At 39.9% G+C, this 18,452-nt stretch overlaps 1 protein-coding gene across 5 annotated transcripts in view; it reads left to right on the top strand.

Annotated features, from left to right (window-relative positions):
- Positions 1 to 18,452, top strand: part of NPAS3 (neuronal PAS domain protein 3) — a 925,755-nt gene that overhangs the window by 644,931 nt on the left and 262,372 nt on the right. For all 5 annotated transcript variants that reach the window (XM_081547992.1, XM_081547994.1, XM_081547996.1 and 2 more), the window contains one exon: positions 15,012 to 15,101. In XM_081547992.1, the coding sequence (XP_081404118.1) occupies positions 15,012 to 15,101 (90 nt within the window). The remainder of the gene's footprint in view (positions 1 to 15,011; positions 15,102 to 18,452) is intronic.

Genomic DNA, 18,452 nt, shown 5'->3' with positions numbered 1-18,452 from the left:
AGAAAACGGAAAAATGAAAAGGGAGCTGAAATAAAAAGTAGAAGTGGATTCAAAGTCATTGATCCCAAACCTGAACACTGGTTTCCAGAGTAATACCAGGTGACTTTTTACAGCCTCACTTTTTTCAGGCTACTGGAGGTTGGTGCTTACTTACACTTTAAGTTATGTCTAAGGAAGAGTTGTAATGAGGATTCATTTTTCTTTCTTAAATTGTTAGGAAGTTTTTCATTAAAAAGTTATTTCTGCAAGCTTATGTGATGGGGTATGGTAGATTCATGTAGAAATGTCCTAACTGGAAAGTGACTCATATGTAGTCTTGGGATTCTAGACAGCTAGGAAATCTACCATCCTAGTAATGAAAATAATATTTGTTCACATGCCCAGCCATAAAAGAAACCAGGCAGAGGGCCAAGTGAAAAATCAGACTTGGAATTTAATTGATATGCTTATTGCACTGTTGTTGGCACTTTAGATGCCTTTGACGTAGAAGGTTGAGAAAGACTATGTAGGAGGTGACAGTTGTGGCTGAAGGTATTATGGGGTTGTATGGTTGCAGCCACTATAAATTCTGTAGACTAAATAGAATTTTAATAAGTCCAATAGTCATTGAGAGGTATACTGTCATTCATCAAATGCATTGAATGGTAGAATATATGCATTTTCAAATTATTTTTGTTCTAACCTATCTTTAGCTATTTAAGTCAAAAATGTGAGTAAATGGATCATTGTGCACATTAGAATTAGACTGAGACTGTTGATTCAAGGTTTCTAGTGAATGAATTATCAATATGGCCAACTGCAAATTTCTTTTGAAATTGCTGCAAATTGGCACATCAGTGCCTTTGACTAGATCATGCATATCATAGGTTATTGTTACAGTGAATCCCTGCAGGATGTATAACATTATGGCTATTATATAACTTCAATAAAGCACATGGCCCTGAGTCACTGAAAACACTTTGTCCAGTGATTCCTCAGGTGCATGAGTTGATACAGCCTCTACAGCTAAAGTACATAAGTGGTATTCTGTAGCCACCCATGCCAAATAGCCCAAGACAAGATCCATAGTCACTTAGACCTGCCTAGCAGGTGGATGCTGTATGTTGCTTAGGAAAAAGCAGACCAGCAAAGTCTGCCTCTCTCGGACAGGTGTCTAGGATGGCAGTTACTGGCCTCCATCTTCACTAAGGAACATAGGAAGGAGATGATCCTGGGTGATGCTAGCATTTCAGGATGGGGCGGGTGGGGGGTGGGGAGGAAGGAAAATAATGTCTGGGCCAAAACTTCTTACATTTCCTTTTGCCCTGGGAAATTTATATGGGGCATATATATATATACATATATATATATATATATATATATACATATATATATATATATGTTTCAGTTTAGTTCAGTCGCTCAGTCGTGTCCAACTCTCTGTGACCCCATGAATTGCAGCATGCCAGGCCTCCCTGTCCATCACCAACTCCCGGAGTCTACCCAAACCCATGTCCATCGAGTCGGTGATGCCATCCAACCATCTCATCCTCTGTCGTCCCCTTCCCCTCCCGCCCCCAATCCTACCCAGCATTAGGGTCTTTTCCAATGAGTCAACCCTTTGCATGAGGTAGCCAAAGTATTGGAGTTTCAGCTTCAACATCAGACCTTCCAATGAACACCCAGGATTGATCTCTTTTAGGATGGATTGATTGGATCTCCTTGCAGTCCAAGGGATTCTCAAGAGTCTTCTCCAACACCACAGTTCAAAAGCATCAATTCTTTGGCGCTCAGCTTTCTTCACCATCCAACTCTCACATCCATACATGACCACTGGAAAAACCATAGCCTTGACTAGATGGACTTTTGTTGGCAAAGTAATGTCTCTGCTTTTCAATATGCTATCTAGGTTGGCCATAACCTTCCTTCCAAGGAGTAAGCGTCTTTTAATTTCATGGCTGCAATCACCATCAGCAGTGATTTTGGAGCCCAAAAAAATAAAGTCTGACACTGCTTCCACTGTTTCCCCATCTATTTCCCATGGAGTGATGGGACCAGATGCCATGATCTTAGTTTTCTGAATGTTGAGCTTTAAGCCAACTTTTTCACTCTCCTCCTTCACCTTCATCAAGAGGCTCTTTAGTTCTTCTTCACTCTCTGCCATAAGGGTGGTGTCATCCGCATATATGAGGTTATTGATATTTCTCCCAGCAATCTTGATTCCAGCTTGTGTTTCTTCCAGCCCAGCGTTTCTCATGATGTACTCTGCATATAAGTTAAATAAGCAGGTTGACAATATACAGCCTTGACGTACTCCTTTTCCTATTTGGCAGCAGTCTGTTGTTCCATGTCCAGTTCTAACTGTTGCTTCCTGACCTGCATACAGGTTTCTCAAGAGACAGGTCAGATGGTCTGGTATGCCCATCTCTTTCAGAATTTTCCACAGTTTATTGTGATCCACATAGTCAAAGGCTTTGGCATAGTCAATAAAGCAGAAATAGATGTTTTTCTGGAACTTGCTTGCTTTTTCGATGATCCAGCGGATATTGGCAATTTGATCTCTGGTTCCTCTGCCTTTTCTAAAACCAGCTTGAACATCTGGAAGTTCACGGTTCACGTATTGCTGAAGCCTGGCTTGGAGAATTTTGAGCATTACTTTACTAGCGTGTGAGATGAGTGCAACTGTGCGGTAGTGTGAGCAATCTTTGGCATTGCCTTTCTTTGGGATTGGAACAAAAACTGACCTTTTCCAGTCCTGTGGCCACTGCTGAGTTTTCCAAATTTGCTGGCATATCAAGTGCAGCACTTTCACAGCATCATCTTTCAGGATTTGAAATAACTCAACTGGAATTCCATCACCTCCACTAGCTTTGTTCGTAGTGATGCTTTCTAAGGCCCACTTGACTTCACATTCCAGGATGTCTGGCTCTAGATGAGTGATCACACCATCGTGATTATCTGGGTCGTGAAGATCTTTTTTGTACAGTTCTTCTGTGTATTCTTGCCACCTCTTCTTAATATCTTCTGCTTCTGTTAGGTCCATACCATTTCTGTCCTTTATCGAGCCTATCTTTGCATGAAATGTTCCTTTGGTATCTAATTTTCTTGAAGAGATCTCTAGTCTTTCCCAATCTATTGTTTTCCTCTATTTCTTTGCATTGATCGCTGAGGAAGGCTTTCTTATCTCTCCTTGCTATTCTTTGGAACTCTGCATTGAGATGGGAATATCTTTCCTTTTCTCCTTTGCTTTTTGCTTCTCTTCTCTTCCCAGCTATCTGTAAGGCCTCCTCAGACAGCCATTTTGCCTTTTTGCCTTTCTTTTTCTTGGGAATGGTCTTGATCCCTGTCTGCTGTACAATGTCACGAACCTCTGTCCATAGTTCATCAGTCACTCTGTCTATCAGGTCTAGTCCTTTAAATCTATTTGTCACTTCCAGTGTATACACATAAGGGATTTGATCTAGGTCATACCTGAATGGTCAAGTGGTTTTCCCTACTTTCTTCAATTTAAGTCTGAATTTGGCAATAAGCAGTTCATGATCTGAGCCACAGTCAGCTCCTGGTCTTGTTTTTGCTGACTGTATAGAGCTTCTCCATCTTTGGCTGCAAAGAATATAATCAATCTGATTTTGGTGTTGACCATCTGGTGATGTCCACGTGTAGAGTCTTCTCTTGTGTTGTTGGAATAGGGTGTTTGCTATATATGTTTATATGTATACATATATATGCATTTTTATTTCCATGAAATGATCCATCCTTGTTTGGTAACTATAAGAGCATATTTGAGTACCTTTAGAGCTATCAGGATAGCCAAGTGTCTAGGCATCTCAAATTTATAGAACAGGTCTTTTCCTGAAAAAATTGACCATTTATTGACAATTCATGTATTGCATCTAATTTTCCCTTTAACACTCATGATGAATACACTAGTAAAAGCTTCAAGACAAAACAGAATCATACCTTTTGAATATTTTTTAAACAAAGTTGGCATTTTAAAGGAAAAAACTCACAGTGATTATTTGACTTATCCAATAGTGAAAACAAGAAAATAGTTGGGTCTGTCCTTTTTGCTGCCTCTGAGGTGGGTCAGAAAGTGGGTCAGAAAGGCGTGAGATGGTAAGCCCAGTCGTTTCCACAGTTTCATCCTTCACCTTCTTCAAATCACTGTACCTGTCTGATTTCACATTGAAGCTAATCACTTTAGGTTTTATCTTTGCATTTCCATTAGCTATACTTCTCTACAGACAACTTCAGTCCCACGATGCCTATTAAATCTCACTGAGATCTTGGGTAAAGCATCTTTTGATCCTGGAAATTCAAGTAATAAATTAGCCAGTTACTCTTCTGTGATGGCACTGAATTCTCTTCTAGTCACGATAGTCATTGAAGGAGATTGGAAAGAGGAAGAAAACTCCAATCTCAGTCTTCATATGAAAAATATTTCACTTTGGAAAGCCAGAGGAAAATGCCAGAATTTAACTTTCTTCTTTATTAATGTCTTTATCCCCCCAAATTACAGACACCAAAAACTTCACACTCCAGCCCAGCCCTTTCATCCTGTTTCTGAATTGGACCACAGTAGAAGCCAAGATATGTAGAAAAGTACCACTGCTTTTAATAGTATAAATTTGGTCTGTTGTTGAATGCACACCTAGCAAATTTGGTGCTGGCAAATTTCACACTCAGTTGTTCTGCTTTGAAGGGTATCATCTAGAGATTCTCTGAAGGAGATTTCATATGACATTAGTTGTTATGCTTTGGAGATATGCAAATATGTTAGCAAACAACAAAAATCCACAGCCCTTTTTGCTTCATGTGTGTTAAGTAGGCGTGGGGATAAATGCAGCAGCATTTCCTTAGACCTCTGAATAGGATGAGAGCTCTGTGGACAAGCATGTAGGCTGGTCTTTCTCACCCAGACCCAGCAGCCAACTGTGAAATGAAAAGAGAAGGTCGGCAAAGCAGCCGAAAGCTGTAGCATGTGGTACACCAAGTTTTTTATCCCAAGATTATTCAGGACCAGGTTTCTAATTCCATCAGAGTAATTGATTTTCACATAAATGTGCATCTCTACCTTCTATGGAGCTAAGGCAATGAAGTCGTGTAGCCCTCTAAGCATTTAAAATGTAGAGAAAACCAATATAAAGGTATCAATGTTGTAAATAGAAGATAAGGAATAGGTGCAATTACTTGAAAAAGATTTCAAAAACAATCCTAATAAGCATTGTAGATTTCTGGGACTAAATGCTACCATTAGCAGTCCATCATGTTTATGGCTTTATGTGGATCTAGTAAAAATTAATTATTAATTACATGAGTGATATATAAAATAAAGATCAGAGACTCTAGTTACAGTGATTTCCTGAAATTAACACTGAAGACTTTCAGGGCCCAACCATTTTCCCCGAATATCTAAATTACTATCAGTTCAGGTTACCATAACAAAATACCATAGAGTGGGTGGCTTAGACAACAGAAATTTATTTTCTATGGTTCTGGAGTCTAAAGGTCCAAGATCAAGGTGCTAGCATGGTCAGATTCTGGTGAGGACTCTCCTCATGACTGCGTGTGCTCAGGGCCTTTTCTAGGTGCATGCCTGTGGGGACTGTTCTCTCTCTCTCCTTATGAGATTACCAGTAAGGACCCATATGACATCATTAACCTTAATTACCTCTTAAAAAAAACCCAGTCCCCAAATATGGTCATATTGGAATTTAGGGCTTCAATATGTGAGTGAATTTGGGAGGGGGCGTGTAATCCAGTCAATCCATGGTGACCATATTTGTCACAGTTAAGTTCTTTTCATTACAAATTTTTTAATACCCTTTCCTTAGAGAGATCAATAAATATTTCCTAAAATGAAACTCGTATGTGAATGCAACAGCTTAATATCTGAGGTCTCCAAATGGGTCTTTTAATACGCTCAATTCGTTATAGGTTTCTTCACTCTTTGTTACTACCTCTGACACAAACTCCTTACCTAAAGGAATACATGTACAAAGCTTTTGTTTTTTATTTTGAAAATCCTGTTCTTTAAAGTTACCCACTGTCCAGTAAACAGTTCATGACATAATCAGCCATAACAGAAACACCAGTGTGAGTCTACCTTCCATTTTCAAGGATGTATTTTTTAAGCAAACATGACTGGAAAGTGAATTTCTATAAAGTCAATCTTATTTTCACACTAACTTCTATGTAAAATAGTGTGTATATATATATATATATATATATATGTATGTATGTATATATATCCAGAGAGAGAAAGGAAAAAAATCTTAGTCTAACTGGAAACTTTGGAACCAAAAATGGGGTGAGTGTGCTGACAAGCTCCATGACTTGCTACTGTGTGTTCTCAAGTCCCATCCTGGCAGTTGCCTGTTAGGAGGTGTAGTTCTTCTAGCAATTATTGATTAACTGGGGTCCCTTCTCTATTTCTGGGCATTAGCCTCTTCCTCTAAGACATGGGAATTTCCTTGAGGTCTATAGTCTCTAGTTTGTTCAGTTCAGTCACTCAGTCATGTCCAACTCTTTGCAACTCCATGAACTGCAGCACGACAGGCTTCCCTGTCCAACACCAACTCCCAGAACTTGCTCAAGCTCATGTCCATCGAGTCAGTGATGCCATCCAACCATCTCATCCTCTGTTGTCCCCTTCTCCTGCTTTCAATCTTTCCCAGCATCAGGGTCTTTTCCAGTGAGTCAGTTCTTCATATCAGGTGGCCAAAGTATTGGAACTTCAGCATCAGTCCTTCCAGTGAATATTCAAGACTGATTTCCTCTTGATTGGACATTGACAAACTCTTGGAAGATAAACATGTGAGCTATTGGTTATGTTAATTAACCAGGTAAGAGGAATCCTTTTACAATGCATATGTATATACAATCATCACAATACATGCTTTAAATATTTTGCAATTTCATGTGTCAATTGTGTCTCAGCAAAGCTTTAAAAATGCAAATTCCATCAATCCATGCCTTTTCCAACCCACAGACAGGATATTAGAGGTGTGAAGTTTTGTAATATCAGACAAGAGTCCCCACCATGTATGGAGAGTGTCCTAAGTCACCTTTGCCTTGTGACTTTTTGTTTTAAAATTAATTTCCCACTTTTCTCATTTTCTTCATCTTGGATCCCACAGATGAATTTTGTTTAAGAAAGTAATTCGTGAGTTGGTCTTTGTTCAGCTAGTATAGGCCTGGTGAGTAGGAAGCCCTCAACGGGTGTTTTCTCAATGCATAACACTGAAGCAGTAGGAACATGAGAATCACTTATGTGGAAAGAAATGCTGCAGGAAGCATAGACTCCTAGCAACTGTGATGGATGTGAAACAAGTAAAATCCCAGCAGGTATCCCAGCGACAGGAGGAAAAGGAGGTTCCTTTCTTCTTACACCTACCATATTTTCATGTGTGACATTGGGCCGTGTACTTGATTTCTCTGAGCCTTGTTTCCTTATCTGTAACATAGGATTAAATAATGCCCAGCTCAAAATTTGTTTTAAATAATTTCCCTAACAAATGTTGGTTTCCTTCCATTCCCTCTCCTCTAAGGTGAATATCTGAGTGAACTGAGCGTTGTTTAAAGCATCTAGTGGCTCAGATGGTAAAGAATCTGCCTGCAATGCAGGAGACCCAGGTTCGATCCCCAGGTTGGGAAGATCACCTGGAGAAGGAAATGGCACTCCATTCCAGTATCCTTGCCTAGATAATTCCATGGACAGAGGAGCCAGGTGGGCTACAGTCCATGGGGTCGCAAAGACACGACTGAGTGACTAACACTCTCTTTTTCCTAATATGCTATGATAATATATATGATTTATAATAGTATATGTGTGCGTGCTTAGTCACTCAGTCATGTCTGACCTTTTGAAACCCCATGAACTGTAGCCCACCAGGTTCTTCTGTCCGCAGGATTTCCCAGACAAGAATACTGGAGTGGGTAGCCATTCCCTTATCCAGGGCATCTTCCTGACCCAGAGATCGAACCCAATCTCCTGCATTGCAGGTGGATTCTTTCCTGTCTTAGCTACCAGGGAAGCCCATATAATAGCATATTTGATATATATTGCTGTATATCATATATGTGAGAGTATTATGACCAATTCCTAGAGTCGCCTGTGAGCTACAGGATGCCCAATGAACAATTATTTGTTTCTGTTCTTTTTTTGTGTGCTGTTCTGTATAACACAAACAATTTGAAATACACCTGGAACCAAGCTTCATGTGTAGCCAAAGCAAAGCAGTGACATTGTTAGACCTTTCCACACCAGTACAACGTAGCATTTATGTTACTCCTGCTGACCTGGGAACTCCTCCCTTAATTTGAAAGAGAATTCTGAATTCAAGAAGAGAGATGCACAATAAGGAATTACCTCCTAGGTTCTGAAGAGCCGATATTTCAGTAAACTAACGCACCACATGCACAGAGAGGTGATGTTTTAATGTTCCAGTGAATATGTGTGCCTTAGGATAACTAGTGGGAATCCTCTCCTTGCGGCAGAAGGAGCTTGTGAGCGCACATGGTCACTTCTGCCTCAGGTAGAGTCCTGGTCCCCTGGGACAAGCCACAGATAATGTGAGGTCTGCGTGTTGTCCCCCGTGGCTCAGAGACACCGGCACGTGTGACTCCACCAAATGCCGCACCCTGCCTTTATAGCAGAGCCTGCTGTCCATTTGGCTGGATGTTCAAATCAAGACATCCACCTCCCTCAAGGCTGGATGTAAGGCTTGAACTAGCATCTCAGAGAAAAAAAGGTCAGCACTTTGATACACAGCTTCCATGAAATGGAATTTTAATGAGCAGAAGCAAAACCTGATCTCTTTGCTCAGAAAGCCGATGTCTTTGTTCTTTTCATGTCGTAACATTTCACTAGCTCAACATCTCCCCTTTTATTCTGGTACTTCTCCTCTAAGAACCGAAGAGAGGCCGCCTGTGTCTCTCGGCAATGTTTTCTCACCTAAGATGTGTGGATTTGTGTGTTTAAGGAAACTCTTAGGAAAGGTGTCTTGCGGTGTCAAGGTTTGTTGTTCTGGAGTTCTGTTTTAGAGGGAAAATAGTCAAATTTCACCAAATTAATCCAATTCGCTGTTGTGATTGGAGAACATGTGGCTTTGGGTACGTGATCATCATATAAAGTTCTTCTATCATCCTTCACACTATTGACTTATTGCCGATGGGAGCACAAAGGAAAAGATGCAGGAGCCAGAAAGCGCAGAGAGATTGCTGAGAGTTAAAATAAAAACCCACACCTTTGATGTATGCTTTTCTCCACTTCAAGAAAATATACTTAAGCGTCTTTCTAAAAATAAGGCTTTTGTTTCCGCAGCACTTGATGGCTAAAACTCAGATTGCAAAGGCAAAATTTGGGGAACTTTGTCTTCCCCATAAACAGATACATGTGGGCGCTTCTGGACGTCATCCCAGGCTCTCCTCGAAGTTGCCGGGAGTCCGCATGTGCATGCGTGAGCAGTCCAGTATCAGCTCTGAGTGCAGAGGGCAGCGTGGCATTTTAATGAGCTCGGTCAAAGTGTTATTGTGTCCAAAGGCCAAAAAATGTAAGAAACACTTCTAACTCTTTTATCTGCTGCCAAAACAGAATAGAAAGATAAGTAGTGGAGCCCCGTCCTCAGTCTCCAGACTGTGCTTCTTCACTCTTTCACGATGATGGAGATGCGGTTTAAGAGCTGCTGTTGCTAAGTCGCTTCAGTCGTGTCCGACTCTGTGCGACCCCATAGACGGCAGCCCACCAGGCTCCCCCGTCCCTGGGATTCCCCAGGCAAGAACACTGGAGTGGGGTGCCATCGCCTTCTCCGGGTTTAAGAGCAGACTCGTGTATTCCCAGCGCTCACCCATTGCTCAGGTCGCAGAAGAAATTTTCTCACACAGCCTCTCCTTGTTAACAGCAAAGTCATCGTAGGAGTTATAAAATGCTACAGCCAGTCTCTACTGGCTGGCAAGCTTTGTGCCCACATTCATGTGCTGCTCTTGTCCTAACAGAATTATGTCAGAACAGTGAAAAACGCTGGGTTTGGAGGGAACACTGAGTGTGTCCGAGCCTGTACTTTATCACGGGTGGGTTAACCCAAGCCTGAAGTAGAAGAACATCACCGATGCACGGCACATCGGACATGAAGCACATGCTTGCATTTAAATCACGTATATCTTGCTTTTTTACTGATGTAATTGTGAAATATGCTCTTTTTGCATTCATAATTAGGGGGTGGAACAGATGGTGAAGGCTTAGTTTAAAATAATCTGTCATTAAAATAACCTAGCCTACTGGTAATTCTTCACTCTAACTGGAGATAGGTCATAGAGAAAGAGTTCAGGGTGGTTTTTTTTTCCTCTTCTACATTGGAATGTTGTAGAAAGAACCACTCATTTCAGAGTAGTCTTGTACGTGAGAATTGCCTCTGTAAGGGCACTGTAGTAAGATTTCACCCTGAAATTTGGTTTCAGGGAAATATGCAGGGGACAAAAAAAAGAAAGCAGACACAAAACAACTTTGACAAATATAAATCCATTTAGCACAATGCATTAAACATTAGTATACCTTCAATCATGAAGCTATAGTTAGTTTTATACCCTGCAAGGAAATAGCCTCATCATTTGACAAATACTGTTAGAGGCACTCGGCTTTTGGGGTTAAGAAACTGTGCCTTACACTTTATATGTTACTCTGATGTCAGGGGATATAAATTATAATTACAGGCATTATTATTCAGAGACACTGTGGCTCCTGACTTGTGTATCCAAGCCTCGCTACAGCACGCGTACCTCATAGACTTACTGGGATGTGACAAAGGAAATCTCTCATCAGCCCTGTCGAGATGGCTAAGAACTGGTTTTAGTAGTAAGAAAACTGTCTTGATGAATCAGATACTTGCATGCCTTGAAAACGTCTGTTTTACTGTTTCTTCTAAGATTTTGTTTTCCATCTGCTTTGAGGAAAGCAGATAGATTTCAGCGTGGCTTTGTAATAAATCTTCTCAAGGAGGAACTAGCATTAACGTTTGTGTTGGTTCTTTTTCATCTTAATCCAACCTTAGTTAATAATCAGAAAATTCTACATACTGAGTAAGAAGATGTAATTAACCCTTTGACCCCAGAATCTTAATTGGTGCCTGTTGAAAACAGTGGGCAGTTTAAAAAAAAAAAAAAAATTAAAAGGTAGCCTGCAGTGATTGAAACAGCTCTATATAGTAGCTTTCTTGATTCAAAATTTTTGAAATTTCCACTGAACTTTCAGATTAATCATATCTGGTTCCCAAGACTAATTGAATGTTTCCTCCTTCCTCCCACCCTTTAAAATTAAAACATCCACATTAAACCAATATTGATGCTACTTTTAAAACTTTTCTAAGCAGCAAAATACAGCTAACTATAGACAGGGGTGACCCTGAAGCAGAAGATAATGGCCATGTGAAGAGGGACCTTGCCAACCTGCTGGACACCGGGTTTCATATCCCATTCTTTATTTGAAATATAATTATACCTGAGTTATTGCTTTTATCTCATACTATAGATACAATTGACTCAGATGATAGGCATGAAAGTGAAAAAACAACCTGTTTTGTTTACCTCTGTAATAGCAAACAACTAATCTGACTAGTGGTTTCCCCCCCACCAAATTGGCTGTTATTTTTAATTGAATTGACTGGATGCTTTGTGTCATGTAGACATAGCCTCATTTTAATCTCACCAGGAAATTGGAACATGTGTCAAAGCCTCTGTTTTTGCCAAACAAAACTGGCCAGTTCTTAGATCGCCGCTGCTTAATAGCATCAGATGTTTAGCCTCCAGATATTCCTTTTCCCTGCTACGGTGCCCAAAGCTCCTTTAGTGTTTTAGCAAGTATATTGAGATAGGAACCTACTTTAAAAAACATAATCCCTTTCAGTGAGAAAGCAAAGGATGTGTGTCAGTGACAAATGAATAGCACCGAGTATTTTGGAAGGCTATGAAAGGATCCAGTCTAACTCTGATCTTCCGAATGTCAGGAGATACCCCAGACTATGTGAGACATCTGTGGCATCAGAATCTGCAAATAATCTAACAGCTCCATAGACAGAACTCTTGGAGGAAAGAACTGCCCTTCCTCTTAGTCATTCTAATGTGTGTGATGTGAGGAAAAGAGCTTTGGGCTTGGAGGTAGAACTGGATTTCCTAAGTCTTATTTGAGCAGTTGTTAGATGCTGGCTAAACATAAATAAGATGTCTCCGTGCTGTTGAGAAATTCAGTCTCTTTGGGAGTTGAATAATTCTACTAGGCTGATGGGGCTTCCCAGATGGTGCTAGTGGGTAAAGAATCCATCTGATAATGCAGGAGACACAGGAGATGCAGGTTTGATCCCTGGGTCAGAAAGATCCCCTGGAGAAGGAAATGGCAACTCACTCCAGTATTCTTGCCTGGAGAATCCCATGGACAGAGGAGCTTAGCCAGATACAGTGCAGAGGGTGCAGAGAGTCGGACAAAACTCAGCACCTGCACACACACACACACCAGGATGATACAATGTCATCAATGCTTTATTAATACTATGGGAAGTGGTGTATTTAATCCTGGCTCTACCACTAGCTGGCTGTGGTCTTACCCAGCCACTTAACCTCTCTGTGCCAGGTTTTCCTCACCTGAAAAGTGAGAGTTTCGACTACAAGGGGTCATCTCTGTGCCACCTCCATTAATTCTTTCTTCTGCTCTCATTCAGTCTTTTGATTGTCACTGGTTCCCATAGAAGGTATCTTCTATCTCTCTCTGTGTCCCACTGATCTGACAGTGGCATTTTAGGGTTTGAGAAGATGGCTTACACAACTCCCTGTGATTATATTCTAGACCATGGCTCTTAGGTTGAATAGAAAAAAACCTAATTAGGCCCTTCTCTCCCTGGAGAAGGTCAAAAGAGGCAGTCCTAATCCTCATGAATGATCCTTAGGAGACAACTTGCTTGAGGTGAAGACATGTTGAAATGAGATGCTCCCCAAACTTCTACAAAGGAAACTTCTCCATTTTTGCACTTTTGGTTCAAACTAAGTTTCCATTGTACGACACGAAGCTTGAAAGTTTGGCTCTCACAAGGCTCGAGAAGACTTGGCAGTCTTCTCAAAGATCAGGAGTCCTGTTCTCTTAGACGGTGTTTTGTTTTCTGTCCCCTAGATGCTTCCAGGGAGATATTACAGAACAAAGGTGACCTCTTGGGGAAGTGACTTATGAATTCTTTTTGTCATTCCACTCCCATTCATCTCCTCCAAATGGTAGGATTCTATCATTGGAACAAATCATTCAAAAACGAGGCATGATTTTTAAGAAGTTATAGGCTGCCTCAGTACAAATATGTTAATTTCAGAAATGCTGTCCAATTTTTCTTTTCATTAATGTCCTTGTATCAAGTAGAAAATCTTTATTTTTAGTGGAAGGCAAGGCAGTGTAGTGATTGAATCCGACAATCTGAGTTTAAATCCTAACTTCATCATTTACTAAGGTCAGGCACGTTGGCTAACTTCACTAAGCCTCAATTTCCTTGTATGTAAAATGTAGCTAATAACATAATTACTTCAAATGCTAGTTGTAAAAATTAAAAGAGACAATGCAACCTACTTAGTATATAATAAATGTGAGCTATTATTATTGTACTGTCTTGACCAGAATCTTGTCTATTACATAATTTGCTTTTATGTGGTGCAGTACAATGTGACTTTCAAATCAAATTTTTTAATTCTTTTCAGAACCCACTTGTTTTCACCCTGTTGTTTTCAGAGGAGGAGGTTGGGTACTTCTCATAGTTTCTGATCAGTGGGGCTGTGAAAAGGAATCAGGAAGCATGGAATCAAATTTCATACATACATACATATTCCCATAATGATACATACACATAGTTATATACATATATTCAATATATACATATAAAATTCCAAAAAAGTTCAGTATTTTTAGAGACTGAAATTATCACTGAGATTTAAGGCCATACATTTTTCTACCTGAATTTTACATGCTTCTTCCACCTTTCTGTATTTAAAAATTATGTCATTAGTTTAATGTTGCCACATACCTTGTTCCCAATGAGAATTCCCTGTATTTCCAAACTCACAGCCTTTGTAAATATCACTAATCTTTAAAACTTCTTTTCCTAGGCAAGCAGTACTTGTGCAACCCACTTGATTAAAAATAAATAAAACAAAACACAAGATGTGAGGCTGATGGAACATATAAAATGCACTTGGATTGCAAGAATTTAAAACAAATTTATTCTCCATTTGAGTGATATCTTTCAGTTGGGAGTCCATGATGATTTACACCATTCATCAAACTGAAAATGCAGCCCTTTATTTGAAAAGTACACTAACATTTCAGGAGCTGTAGATAATATGCAGTATTCTTCTTTTCTCCCCCCTTTCTTCTTTTCTTTCCATTTCAGGAGTTGTAATAGAAACTAGATCTATTGCAATAAAGCTTTAATATAGAGTTTTGCAAAAAAAAGGATTACAGTTTATGAAGCTTCAGCCTGTAAACTTTTATCCATAATATATTGACTTTTCCTATTTGTTCTAATACAATAGACACTGGGATTGAGGAGAGAATAATCCTTTATTAATTAGCAAATTATTGACGTCCATAGAAGCATAAGTGGTGATTTTACTTGTTCTTTATATAGGAACTCTTTTTTTTCTCTTGTTCCATTACAGCTTTCATTCCTCTTCAGCTATTTAATAACCGTGCTGATTTAATCTCAGTAACTACTGAATCCAAAAACATAAAGGCAACATCTCAGAAAGTCAACATGGCCTGATTTTATACATAAATGCAATGCATCTTGATCAAATGACAGAGACATAAGGAAGTGCCTGAAATAAGGGAAAGCTAGCTTATGGTCTTAATTCAGGCCTTTTATTTGTTCGTGTGTAATGTGACTGTAGATTTCTGTTAAACATGAAGGAAAAGTGATCTTAAATTTGGTTCTGTGTTGCTTTGTATTAGATGCCTTATTAACGAAATCTCCATCACATATACTTACTAACTTATTTTTTTTTTTCTGCAGTCCCTGGATGGCTTTGTATTTGCACTAAATCAAGAAGGAAAATTTTTGTACATTTCTGAAACAGTCTCCATCTACCTAGGCCTCTCACAAGTAAGTAAAACCATTTTAGATTCTTGACAGCAATTGTGAAGGCTTCTTCAGCCTCATGCCTGTCCTTCTTCTTCAACAGATATTCTGTTTGGAGTGAATTATCCAGTTTATTTTTTAATGGCTCTCCCTGACTCTGCTCACAAAGTCATTGAGAAAGCTATATGTCAGTTCAGAACGTTTGGCATCAATTTGTGCTCAAAATTTGAGTCCCCCATCCCTACCCCCTAAGGATCATTATTAATTTATTGAGAACAAATGAAGTTTCTTCCCTTGGTTGTTTTGAACTTTGAAACCTCTGTGCTCGGTAGGAGAGGGACACACTAATAGTGCTTCCCTTGTGTCCTATTACTGGATGTTTATGGAGGACCCTGCACTGTCCTGGGAGCTGACACAATGACAGGGAGTCATTTGGAGTCAAGAAATGCTGAAAGAGACCATTAAAATGTGTTGTGGGGAGGGACGGTTCCTGCAAGTATGTATTTTGCTGCCTTTGCAAATGCTTCCTAATGCAGAAAGATGATTTCATAAAATAAGATAATCTTTTGTTATTTGCCATTTAATTACCCACATGTGTCTTTCAGAGGTGAAAAGGGAAAAAAAAACAAAAAAGATGGAGGCACATGGGGGCAGGGGACGAAAGCCCTAGATGTTCATTCTTGATGGTCCCCCTGGAACACAAAAATTTGACTTTTGTTCAATTCCCAGACACAGGCTGCCACTACAGAATGCCAAAATACCCTGAAGAAAAGTTTGCAGTTCCACTAATTATCCAGATGTTTTCTCCATTAAAATGCTGAACATCTGGGTATCTGTGCCCATACAGGTGATTGGCTGAGCCTGACCCTTTTCATCTGGTGGTTTGGCACGAGAAAAACGCAGTTCCGTGGGAGGGATTTTGTATGTATGTGATGATCTGCCAAGTTGGATAATCTCCTTCTCATTCAGTTGCTCCTTTGAGCTAAAGATGGAGATGAGATCTGCCTCTCTCCTCTTAGGCAAGACTCACCCCAGACTCATTGCTTCTGAAAGTTGGCACTGCTGTAAGGAGGCAGCATGGCTGGAACATTTTGGCTGTTAGTGAGTTTGCCGGGTAATAGCTAAATCAAGAAAGACATTGGGAAATAATAAAGAGAGATAGTTGGCATTTGAGGAGGGCTGGGGGAGGAGGAGAAACACTGCCAAATTTAATTATTTACTTTTGAGAATCCAAGCCCGGGGTGGGGCGGCGGGCATTAACTCTTGCTTGAAGGATGTGCAAGCTATTGGCTGTAGTGTATCTAGCAATTCTGCTTTATGTGGATTTGAGCAAACCAAATGATCAAAACTGGGCTATTGTCAACTCAGTATTAGTATTCTTGTGTCTCATGGAAATCTCTGGTTTTCTAATGGCTTTTAATAGACTTGAAGCCTTGTCTTAATCCGTTTGAGACCTAGTATTGGGAATCACCAATGTTGAAACTGGTGCCACCATGTTAACACTGTATAGACCTGGGAAAGCCACTGCTTGTTGTCCTGCAGTGCCCATATTCATCTATTTTGTGCAGACTATCCAACAAAGTTTAATAAGCCAGTGAAGAAGAAGAATGAATAATTAGTTTAAGCAGGTAAATGCTAATTAGGGAACTCCTGAAAAGCATCCATTATATACTAGCTTAAAACACGTTTTACAGCCCTGGTTAGTGGTGTAATCCAAATTCTGTCAAGGCAACTGCATTTTCTGTAATTGAGATGTGTATGTTTGCTTTGCATAACAGATGGCTCTGTATGCTTAGACTGATAGCTAGGAAAATAATAATTGCATTATTCTGGCCAAAAGAATATTAGCTCTTGGGTTTTGGCCATTTCAGTCAGTCCTCCTGCCAGCACAGCATATGCACATATATGGATTGGATTTTCAAGGAAATTGATGCATCTGGAATAGTGTGGCCATCTGAAATATCATCTGTTCAAGAAAAATTTGGCTTTAACCCTGTACTGGTTTGTCCTTAAAAGCAAGAGATCCCACTGCTTCTCTACTATCACAATAAGTCAATCTTTTCCTATAATCTGAGGCATATCATTGAGGTTTCCATAGGAATAAAACAGCTATGCAGGCATGGTATGGTAGCTGGCAACTTCTGTACAGTTTTTCCCTGCCTCTGCGAGGGATGGGTTATAAAGTAAGTGTGCATCAATAGTTGGTGTCTCGGCTCACCCGGGGGCAGATGCTGACCACCGTGGGCTGTGGCCCTGTGTGGAGGTTGTGTTTTGTGTCACTACAAAGAGTCCAGTGTGCAGCTAGACAAACGTGGTGTGGACAGAAGTCTTCTTTGAGGGCGTTATGCCACTGAAATGATGAAGAGTAGATCACTCCGAAGTGATTTTTGCATATACCAATGTACGTATTTGGAGTTCAAAACAAATTTAGAACTCCAGAAGTTGGTTCTGGGTTAACATGGAAATAATCTGATAAGAGCGTAGTGTGTTTTTAAATGCCCAAAGAATAAGGGGGAAACTCTACGCTAAAATGTTGGGAAAGCTTTCCCAATCCAATTAGTGTTCTCAGTCCTAAAAGAGTAGTGGGGTTCCCTAAGACCTAACCCTTCCCAGCTTCTTCAGTGCCCTCTTTCAGTGGTGGAGTGTGGAGTGCTCACTGGTGACATCCAGTGTCAAGTGTATTCAACGTTATTCAATTAAGCACATCCTTAATCTTTTAAACACACACACACACACACCCTTAATTAAATGCAAACCACTCTATTCATATCCTACAACTTTGACTCAGTGATTTTTCCATCAAATTCTTGACAGTGATAAGGAATCTATATAGTTACGTTCCCTCCTTTCCTTTTTAAGCAGTGTTATTAAATCAAGACGGTGTGTATCATCAGATATGTATCCAGTGAAATTGCTGAGGAATATTGTGAACAAGTCAGTTTGTTAGAGCATAGCTGTGTCTGCATTTATCACTCTCAAGATGTATCTTCCTCAGTTTTATTTTCTTTGAACATGTAAATAAATATGGTGGCTTTAAACCAGCTTATGTTCTCAAGAAAGAATTAGGATTCTTTTTTGGCTCATGAGAGAACTAAGTAGAGAAACTTCTAGCAAGCTCAGTTGTGTAGCATGAATATAGAGACAGAGCAGGTTTTTCTTCTCCACTCCACTGAGGGTAACTCCAGGTATCCAGGATGTGTGCTTGCCATTTGCTTCCTTTAGGGTGTTTTCATATCATCTTGATGATGGGAATGAAGTGATCTATGCTATGATGATGTCCAAACATCTTCAGCAGACCTTTGACTTTGCCAGAGATAATCATTTAATTTAACCAAGATATGGTTTCAGGTTGTAGAAAATGCATTGTTGACTTGC

This window comes from Giraffa tippelskirchi, chromosome 12 (genome assembly GCF_054371585.1).
Source record: "Giraffa tippelskirchi isolate mGirTip1 chromosome 12, T2T-mGirTip1v1.2.pri, whole genome shotgun sequence".
Lineage (NCBI taxonomy): Eukaryota > Metazoa > Chordata > Mammalia > Artiodactyla > Giraffidae > Giraffa > Giraffa tippelskirchi.
Note: the sequence above shows the minus strand (reverse complement) of the source record. Positions and strands in the feature narration are given on the sequence as shown.